This window comes from Physcomitrium patens, chromosome 1 (assembly GCF_059467195.1).
Source record: "Physcomitrium patens ecotype Gransden chromosome 1, ASM5946719v1, whole genome shotgun sequence".
In the NCBI taxonomy this organism is placed as follows: domain Eukaryota; kingdom Viridiplantae; phylum Streptophyta; class Bryopsida; order Funariales; family Funariaceae; genus Physcomitrium; species Physcomitrium patens.
This window is the reverse complement of record NC_143410.1, coordinates 24,792,698-24,802,708: the sequence shown is the minus strand read 5'-3', so window position 1 is coordinate 24,802,708 and position 10,011 is coordinate 24,792,698. Positions and strand designations below refer to the sequence as shown.

Genomic DNA, 10,011 nt, shown 5'->3' with positions numbered 1-10,011 from the left:
AAACCACTTAATTTACCAGCAGACTAATGGACATTATAGCTCATGCATTGCTTGGAGTTCACAATCTGGGTGGATTACAAAGGATTAATATACTAAGTATATTTGTGTGTAATAAATAATATTTTTTAGTCGCTTTTTTCAAGCTTTTCTTGGCTACAGGTTTAGTAACCAAACTCAGTATTCAATGCCTCTTTTTTTCTTAGCATACTTAGGTGGAATGTGGTGGGTGTTGCTGATTACCATGGATTATGTTATCAAGACTTCAGGGCCACCATAAAAGATACTTTTGATAATACTTTATACAATGGCTTACAATCTTTGATCTTAACTGCATACATCTTTTGAATTAATTCTTTCCTCATGAGATTGATAAGGGTTTAAGACTGAACTTCCTTCATAACTCGGATCAAGTTGCAAAGTGGAGAATCGGATGAATTCTTACAAGAGTCTTCTAGCCATTTGGTGTAAAAAATTAATGATTTTATAGATAAAAATTATAGATGTTTTGTATTTATGTAATAGTATCATTAATATCATCTACTTTTATCTATTCACTAAAGAATTAAATTTTTACTTTTTAGAACTATAAGATAAATTAGCCTTACAAAATGAAAAAAAAAAAAAAAACAATGTATTTGATATGTTGAAGTCATAACCTTTAGCTTAGAAATGGATAACAATGATGTAGGGATTTTGAAAAAATTGATTGAAATATGAATACTTATTAAAAGATCCATAAAATCAATTAAATTATATTTAAAACAAGACAAACAACATCAAAACATTTTTTTTTATTGTTTCCAAAGTAATAATATCATATACATGCATATACAATACTTGCATTCCTTACATTTTTGTTTAATTTAAAAGTACATTATTTGAGTTCTCTTTCTTTCTAAAAATATACTAAGAATATTGAATAGCATATTTATCTGTAATGGAAACCGAGTCGTCTAGAAATTAAAAAAACAGAGTCACACTTTCTGTGACAATGACATGGATTCAGCTATATATATATATATATATATTTCCTAAATATGTGCAACAAGTTTTAAATTCCCAAACCAGGAAGAAAAAATCTAATTTTGGCAAAGTATTTATTAAAAAATTAAAATTAAACACAATAAATACTGGAGCTTTTTAAAAACACACACACACACACATATCGGTTTTAAAGATAAACTAACTTTGAGTTCTGCTCACCACAGAATCAGTCCTAACCACACATTACTCAACAACACAACCTCATTTACATCCAGCACTTTTCATCCAATAAACCAAAACCCATTCTAAATCACTTAAAAAGGTCCTTAATCTACATTTTAACAAATGATTGTTAACAACCCAAAAAAATATATAAAACACACACACACACACAGTCACACACTAATTGTGAGGCACAGTGATGGATGAATAATAATAATACTACTAATACCCAATTGATGAGGATCACGGGCATAGGGAAGGGGGAGGTGATTGGAAGGTGACCAGGTACAGAGAACGAGGACGGCACCAACTCACCTGGGTCCCAAGCCCGAGGGAATATGGGACCGGCCATGATGTGACGAGGCCCGGGTCCCGGGTCCTGGGGGGCTTATCAGCATGGTGACACAGGCAGGAACCGGCCACCGGGGTCCATCACGGTGGTGGGGCATCAGACGGGCATGAGGTGGGTAGGGGGAAGCCACCGTCCCGTAACGGAGACGTGACGCTCGGCCCCACCGGAAACCCCGTGACCGATCATCGCAAACTGTGCGGCAATGGGTGCGTGATATAGCGATGGAAGGAAGGAAGGCAGCGAAGAAGAAGAAGACCAAGCGAAGTAGAATCGAAGGGGGACTGACTTGGTTGGGGATCCCTCGCTCCCTCCCGGGGCTTCACTGCTCACATCATCTAATCTCTGTTTGTCTTCCTTCCACCCCAACTGCCAACGGTATTTATTATTCAATCTCGCTGCGCTCGCAGTGTTACCGGTGTCGTCGGTATTGGACTTTACAAGGTGTGTTGCGGTGTTGCTGCGTCTGGGTCTGCGTCCAGCTCGGGAGAATATACAGCACCCATGCAGGTGAATCAAGCTAGTCCTGGTATTTAGGGTCGTCGCTGCAGTTTGAGGGAGGGAGAGACGTGGTGGTCGTTTATTATTTTCATTTTTGAGGTTGTTGGGTGAGAGTAGAATGGCTGCCATCACCCATGCTGCGTTCGTTTCAACGAAGTTCGCAGCAGCTCGCTGCGCGGTCGAGATTGTGGATGCCGGCCCTCGGGGAAGATTCGGAGGTTGTCAGAAATTTGGGTTGAATTCGGGAAGCTGTGCGGGTGTGGGAGGAGGAGGATTGCGGTGGAGTGCTGCGGGTGGGCAGTTCGAGGTTGAGAATGGGCGGGCGTTGTCGTGTGTTGTGGCCGCGAGTCCGCCGAGTAACGATGCTGGGAGCTACGGTGGGGAGCCGCTCACCAGGCAGGACTTGGTTGGGTATTTGGCGTCTGGGTGCAAACCTAAAGAGAAATGGAGGTATGGGCTTGTAGGTTTGGGTTTGGTCGTACATTGTGGTGTTGCGTTCCTGACGAAGGCAAGGTGTGGAAGAGCGAATTGGAAAATTTGAGTTTGGGTGGTGTTCGCGCGTTGCACTTGTAGTGTATGCGCTGATCTAGCGAAGTGCTAGCGGTTGGCTTGATGTGGAATTTGACGGTAGGGATTGGAACTGTGCAGGATTGGAACGGAGCACGAGAAATTTGGGTTCCAGCTAGACAATCTACAGCCTATGACGTATCCTCAAATTAAGCAGCTTCTGGAGGGGCTGGCGGATCGTTTTGAGTGGCAAAGAGTGATGGAAGGGGACAACATAATTGGACTGACTCTTGTGAGTTCTACAACTTCTCTTGCAATTTAATCCGCGGTTAATAAGAGTCTGTTCAGGAGATCTCGCAATCGATCACGACAGTCATGACTTCTCTTTTCTTAGGATTCAAAATGATTCCTGGCTGCCCTGGATAGCGGATGCGTTTTGAAGATTTCACGTGTTGAGTTTCCTGCGGAGAGAAACAGCGAACAGTTGGAGTTAGGAATGGTAGCAATGTCAGAGACTAGGGCTGCCTGCGAATTTGATCATTTAAAATTTTCTTTGCTGAGATGTTCAGGATGGTCAAGGTGTCTCGTTGGAACCTGGAGGTCAGGTCGAATTAAGCGGTGCTCCTCTGGAGACCCTTCACCAAACATGTGCAGAGGTCAATTCGCATCTATATCAGGTACAGCAGCGTCTTGTGATCAAAGCTTGCAATTCTATTAGCGACATGGGCTCTGCTAATCAATTCCATGCCAATGTAGCTTGGATAGCATAATGCAATTGAGGTCCAGAAAGAGTGTCAAGTTTCGGACATTGTATATGGAGACTTGGAACAGCCATTAGCATTCTCGCAGGTGAAGGCTGTCGCAGAGGAGCTCGGCCTCGGTTTCGTAGGCATTGGATTCCAACCCAAGTGGAGCGTGGCAGATACTCCCATTATGCCAAAGGTAGATACCCTCTACATCACTTTGTCCAGCTACCTTGTGGAAAGGATAGACTCGTCTTGTCAAGATTACTGAGCTTCACACGAAGAATCTCATATGCTGCTGTTGTCGTAACCTGGAAATTTCCACTTCCCTCCTGACTGATGCAGAGTCTATATTTCAATGGTTGGTGGTTTGTGCCAGAAAGGCTGGAGGGATAATATCCTGGGTGCCTTTCGGATCGTTAGTGAACATTCTGCAATTGTTGGAAACAGGGCAGGTATGAGATAATGAGGAATTACATGCCGAAAGTTGGATCGTTCGGCCTGGACATGATGTTCCGCACATGCACGGTTCAGGTGCGCATATAACACCTCTCGCCATAGACAGATCCTGATCACTTCAGCTTTTTATTTTGATCAACCTGACCACGGGATTTGCCGAATATGCTCGATATATTTCTTTGCCTCCCCGATGTGGATGGTTTCTCACTCCGTAACTGCTGCTTAAAATCATGTGCAGGTCAATTTGGATTTCGATTCTGAGGCGGATATGGTTAGAAAGTTTCGTGTGGGGCTTGCTTTACAGCCTGTAAGTATGAATGATTCTCATCTGTTGCTCACATGAAGTCTTCTGACCATTACACTTTACTTCGCTCATCAACTGTTCTTTTTGTAATAGAGATAATCTCGAACTTTCTTTTGCCTGTGGATGACTCCTTTGTGATAATATTTTGCAGATCGCTACAGCCCTTTTCGCAAATTCCCCTTTCAAGGAAGGAAAACCAAACGGCTTTTTAAGCTACCGAAGGTGAGAAGCTGTCCATTACGTCTTGCTAATCACTGCTCTTTTCGTTCGTTGCATGAGTGGATGACGGTCTAGTATGTCGTGACAATGTTTTGTTAACAACCGACCGAAGTAAGCCGAAGTGGCAAGTTTGCTGTTTTAAATATCTCAAGTGGCAACTGGGTTTGGATTGCTCTCTTGCAGTCACATCTGGACAGACGTGGACAACAATCGGGCCGGAGATTTACCATTTGTGTTTGAAGATGGCTTTGGGTATGGAGATTAGATCCGGCCGATGTTTCTTTCTTTTTTTGATTCTGTCTGGTTATCTGATTTCCACATTACTTAAACAAGACAGCGTAATAACTTCGAATCCTGCTTTAAAATCTTCGTTTCGTAAGTACATTTTGTATTGCGGAAATGACATGCACTATGTCTTAAATTTTTTTTTTGCCGTGCAGGTTTGATAAGTATGTTGAATATGCACTAGGCGTGCCTATGTACTTTGTTTATCGGAATGGTCGGTACATTGACTGTTCTGGTATGTCGTTCAAGGTAAATCTCTTGTATCTGCACATTATCTCGGTTATTCAAATCCTACCCGTGGTTGAGTTGTATGTTAGGAAGGGTATGACTTGTACGCATGCGTTGGTATGGCGATTTGGTGAGATAAGAGTCTTTGGCATTTGATGCATCGAAAACTTCTTCACACAGCAGCCGTATATTTTGCAGGATTTTCTGGAAGGGAAGCTATCTGCTCTGCCTGGAGAGAAGCCAACAATGAACGATTGGGAAAATCATTTAACAACAATCTTTCCCGAGGTGGAGATTATTCTATACTTTTATTTCCGTACATTATTTAGGTGGTCAGTGCGAGTGGTATCTGATTCGCACGGAAATCTTTTAATTGAAGATGAATGACAAGTTTTTTCGCGAAAATTGCTTGTTGAACTTCGTAACTTGGCTTCTATATGGTTTTTGGACTTGTGGTGATCCTGCTGTAGGTTAATGTTACATAGGTACGGATTGATATGACTTCTCTTTGCTGCAGGTGAGATTGAAACGGTACTTAGAGATGAGGGGAGCTGATGGTGGTCCATGGCGCCGATTGTGTGCTTTGCCTGCATTCTGGGTACGTTATTCACTTACATTCCATGAAAACGAATATGGGAAATAGACCTGGCAACTCGAACTTAAGTACTTCACTACTGAATACACTTCACTCACAATGAGTAGTTCGTGCGTGAAAATTGATGGCAAACTTGATTTTGTTACCCATGTAAGATTTTCTGTGTTTGTCGATTGTAGACTGGCTTGTTGTATGACGAGGAATCACTTCAAGGTGCCTTGGACATCATTAATGACTGGACCGAAAGGGAGCGTGCGATGCTTCGCTCTAAGGTTTTTGTACTTTCAATTATTACTTTCTTTTACTTCTATTTATCCGAAAAATCTATGACATAAGATACTCTGTTCAGTAAACTGAAAATTCTGCCAGTTGCTTTATTTGTTTCTATCTACATGCAGGTAAGTGTCTCTGGCTCAAGAGGAGCAATGTTTGTGTGCAAACATTCTAGTGTAAAATTAATGAATTGATGACTGCCGTCTGACGAAGTTGTTCATCAGGTTCCGAAGCTGGGTTTGAATGTTCCCTTCAGGGATGGACTTCTGAAACATGTGGCGCAGGATGTCTTCAAACTTGCCAAGGTAGTGGATTGTGCTGTCGAGGTGGTGTTAGTCTCTTACACCAGAAAATTTTGAACGATTATAGAAATTTCTTACTTTTCCAGGCTTACTCGTCAAACGTCTGGAAAGTCAGTTTAATGGCGAAGAGATATTTCTAGACCATGTGAATCACATGTTTTATTTTATAATAGATATGCAGATTCAATGTCCTTGGTTTTGACTGGGATGCAGGATGGGTTGACTCGGAGAGGTCTTAACGAGACTGGTTTCTTAAAAGATATCGAGGAGACTGTGAGAACAGGTGAATTCAATGCGTTCATGCCTTTCTGTCCTGCAATAAACTTTGTATAGATGAATAAGCATGTAACCATTCTGGATTTTTATGACCTTATATTCTTATGTTGAGTCCTCTTGAGTTGCACACAGGAAAAACTCCTGCAGAACATATCTTGGAGCTCTATCATGGGAAGTGGGGTGAAAATGTTGATCCCGTCTTTGAGAAGCTTCTGTATTAGGTAGATTAAACTGTTGAAATAGATCCTGGAAATGGCAAGGATGCAGATAGGTCCTACTTTTTCCACTGCATCGTGAGCGGTGATTGCATTTCAGAGGCTTTTCATAATGTCACTTACATACAACGCATAAGGAATGTTACTTTCAGTTTCTAGGGGAGTCTTGGAGCATGTGGATGTAAGTTATCTCGAACCCTTTCTATTTGCAGGAGGCTTCCACAGTGGTCAGGATCATTGAGTTTGTGAGCCATTTCATGTGTGGAAATGAGATTGATCCAGTGGGGTTGAATCATGAACATATAGAAATGTTCCGGCAGAACCCAATTATTTTCTCACTTCCTACCGTAGGTGGTCAAGCGGGGCATCCTTTCATGTACCGCTAAGCGACTGAGTGAAAGGGAATACCTCTCCACTAGAAAAGCTCAAGAAGTTTGTGTGCGGTTGAATAATAAAGTCCTTGTGTGAATCTGACACATTAAAGAACATGTCAGAAGGTAGCGAAAAGCCGGTGCTCGGTAGTAATGTGCAAATTCGTCTGTAAGGTCTGTCCGTTAAAATATTATTTTCAAGCAAAGAAAGAGACTCTCACAACCAAATCTGCTGTTTTGACACCCCCATCTGGTGACCCACAACGCGACTGTAGTTGCTATCAATTGCTTCTAAGGATTGTGCCTAGTTGGCAAATTTCCCAGGCATTATTTGAGTGTAGCCACTTGTTCATCACCATCGGCACAATGCTCCTTTGCAGCCTTCTGCTTAGCTCTTCTCAGCATAGTTGTCTGCTTGCATAGGTCTCCGTGCCAACTATATTCTTCGTTGTCAACATGCACCTTGCTTTCTGGGACTGCCAACTGAAGAATTCCAATCAAGTATTGGTTGATGAGACCCAAGAGTTTTGTCTTGAAAAAATCAAGGTTTACACTCTACAAGAGGAATGTAAGAATTAGGAAAGGAATATAAATCAGTGAGGTAGTACTTTTGTATGTCGAAATATGACGGATAAGGTTCAGAGTGTGGTGTAACATTAAATTTGTAACCATGTAATCACCAAAATGTTTTGTATGTCTCAACTCAAAGATTTGTATAACTTATAATAAATAATCAAATATAGAATCATTATGGATTATAAATGCGGAATCATTAATTGGTGATTTATTAGAATAATATAGATTAAAATCGAGGGGAATTTACAAACAGGGGTACAAATCTGAAAGTATTTACAAATGGGGGAACAAAATCAAAATAATTACAAATAGGGGAACCTTTTTTTATTGCTTGCTTGCTTTAATTGTTGAGAGTATGTACAGAAGCCCAGCAAAAAGATTTCCCAGTGAACAATGTAACACTACTTTTTTCACATCAACAGCTGATTGCTCCACAACTATCTTTGAAACATCACCCTTGCAAAAGAAACATTTTGAAGAGCTGCCAATTTCAAACTTGAAATAGTTACCATTGTACATAACCTTCCAAAATTGATGAGCGATTTCATTTTTTGCAAATGAATTACTATGAAGAAAAGGTTTTCTGTAAAGACCATAACCTTGCTATAATAAGAACATTTTTTATCAATTGCTGCCTTACCTATGAAAAATTGTTCCCCTAATATTTGTAATTATGTTGATTTTGTTCTCCTAGTTGTAAATCCCCATAAAATCAACTACACAAGAAATTTATATTTGGCCAATCAAGCCAAAATGTCAAACATGTCTAGTTTCATCAAAAACAACATAATTGGGAAATTAACAGATCGAATTTCTTCAAAACACATTACAATTTTGCCAATATGTTGGGATATGCTGTGAGTATAAGGCTTTATGTGACAAACCTATTTTTAATCAAAACAATTCCCAACATTTTTCCTGATTAATATAAATATGACAATCAAGCATTCACTGCAATTCATTCCCAGTATTGAATCTAATGATTCAAGTGTTGTAAATGATATGTGGTACAGCATATTATTATTTGAGATTTTGTACAATTTATTAAGAAAGTATCAAGTTTTTACAAGGATTTGATTTACACATACTAAAATCAATACTAATAAAAACAATGGAAGTTCATGTGTACTTATAACTCTAAATATAATCAATAGAGTTGTACACAATTGCAAGAAGGTACAAAACAATGGAGGATGCAATTGCAATGCTCACTTTGATTCAATTGAATGCATTTACTTCTAGAAGAAAAAAGTGAGTTTAATACATTGATTACAACTCATATGCCATTATAGAAAGATAACTAATAAGAAAACTATCATTGCACTGACAAATATACTCATGAAAGAGGTGATATGAAATATGTATTGTACATTGAATGTTCAATAATGTATTAATCATGATGTTTTTCCTTTGCCATTCCATTGAGTTCAAATTGTATCTTGTAAAATTTTATCACAATTCCATTGGCATTGCATGTGTATATCCAACATTATTAAGTCATTGTGCACAGAACATGTTCATAAACTTGAATAAAATTTTACAAGTTTGTTGTGTAATCCAATATTGTAAAACAACTTGCAACTCTTTTTAATATGTTTGATTCAAATCATGACATGGAAATACTATCACACATTCATATTTTACAACAAGCACCATGTTTCACTTCTATAACAAACATTGTTCATTTTAGTTTGCATTGTCAAAGAAGTTACTCATACAATTCATTTATTACAACAATGATTAAGCATGTTCAAATTAAGTACTATAAATTATTACTCTATTCATCCTTGTAGTTTAATTCAAAATAAAACAAAATGAATACATCCATGTTACACAATTCAATATAATTAATTTAGAAATGATCAGATTTCATGGTTTAAAAAACTAGTCAATTACAGTTGTTACTACCCTCATCGTGTAGTCTTTTTTTGGTTTGTTGAAATCACAATATCTAAGTTCTTTTTAACTTTGGACACAATTTAAATACATAAAATTAAGATACGTGCTCGTTTTGAAACTTTACACATTTAAGAAACTACTTAAAAATTGTAACATCTCTTCTAAGGTACTTCAGAATATTTAATCAATATTTAATTTTGTAAATTGGATTCTTTGTTTTAGATTATTATGATTATTCTTATAATCATATGCTAATACTACCTTTGGCTCTTATGTTTTTGGTTTTAACTTTCTGCCATGAACAAAGAGAACCTTATCATTGGTAAAATTTCATTTATTTTGTTGTAAGAAAAAGAATCAATTAGTATCACCACATGTTATTCTTGTATTATTCTTGTATTATTCTTGTTATTCATGTAATATTCATGTTCTTCTTGTTTGTATTATAAGTAATACTATTTTGACCACGTGTGCACTCAAGTTCCAATCCCACTAAGTTGGGCAAAGCTTCCTTCTATCAAATGTTGAATCCTTTTTACAATAATATATTTATATACTATTTTAATCAACGTCAGCATTTTTAGGTACATGTAGATATATTGTTTATTTTTACTCTCTTAAAAAAATTGTGGTGTCTGTCAAAGAATAACCTAAAAACAAAGCTTACATTCCACCAAAGTAATGATGTAGTGTCTAAGTAAAA

General features: G+C 38.4%; 1 protein-coding gene across 3 annotated transcripts; it reads left to right on the top strand.

Moving 5' to 3' along the window:
- Positions 1-1,812: 1,812 nt before the first annotated feature.
- LOC112278939 (glutamate--cysteine ligase, chloroplastic) lies at positions 1,813-6,618 on the top strand. 3 transcript variants are annotated; one of them, XM_090254382.1, is made up of 16 exons: positions 1,813-2,065; positions 2,174-2,506; positions 2,705-2,855; positions 3,133-3,240; positions 3,413-3,505; positions 3,757-3,840; positions 4,004-4,072; positions 4,221-4,291; positions 4,472-4,540; positions 4,729-4,822; positions 5,000-5,089; positions 5,319-5,399; positions 5,576-5,668; positions 5,894-5,974; positions 6,185-6,254; positions 6,380-6,618. In XM_090254382.1, exons 2-16 carry the CDS (start codon positions 2,175-2,177, stop codon positions 6,466-6,468), a joined length of 1,575 nt encoding a protein of 524 aa, XP_090110508.1. In that variant the 5' UTR covers positions 1,813-2,065; position 2,174; the 3' UTR covers positions 6,469-6,618. The 3 variants fall into 3 exon arrangements, with proteins under 3 accessions (XP_090110508.1, XP_090110502.1, XP_024368762.1); XM_090254376.1 differs by having other exon boundaries at positions 1,815-2,065; positions 3,395-3,505; XM_024512994.3 differs by having other exon boundaries at positions 2,030-2,506.
- The last annotated feature ends 3,393 nt before the right edge of the window (positions 6,619-10,011 follow it).

Excerpts from the sequence above, each read along its gene's own strand:
- LOC112278939 (XM_090254376.1), top strand. The coding sequence starts at position 2,175 with ATGGCTGCCATCACCCATGCTGCGTTCGTTTCAACGAAGTTCGCAGCA. Across the intron at positions 3,506-3,756 it reads ATACTCCCATTATGCCAAAG|GGCAGGTATGAGATAATGAG; the intron begins GTAGATACCCTC and ends TGTTGGAAACAG. Across the intron at positions 4,823-4,999 it reads GTTCTGGTATGTCGTTCAAG|GATTTTCTGGAAGGGAAGCT; the intron begins GTAAATCTCTTG and ends TATATTTTGCAG.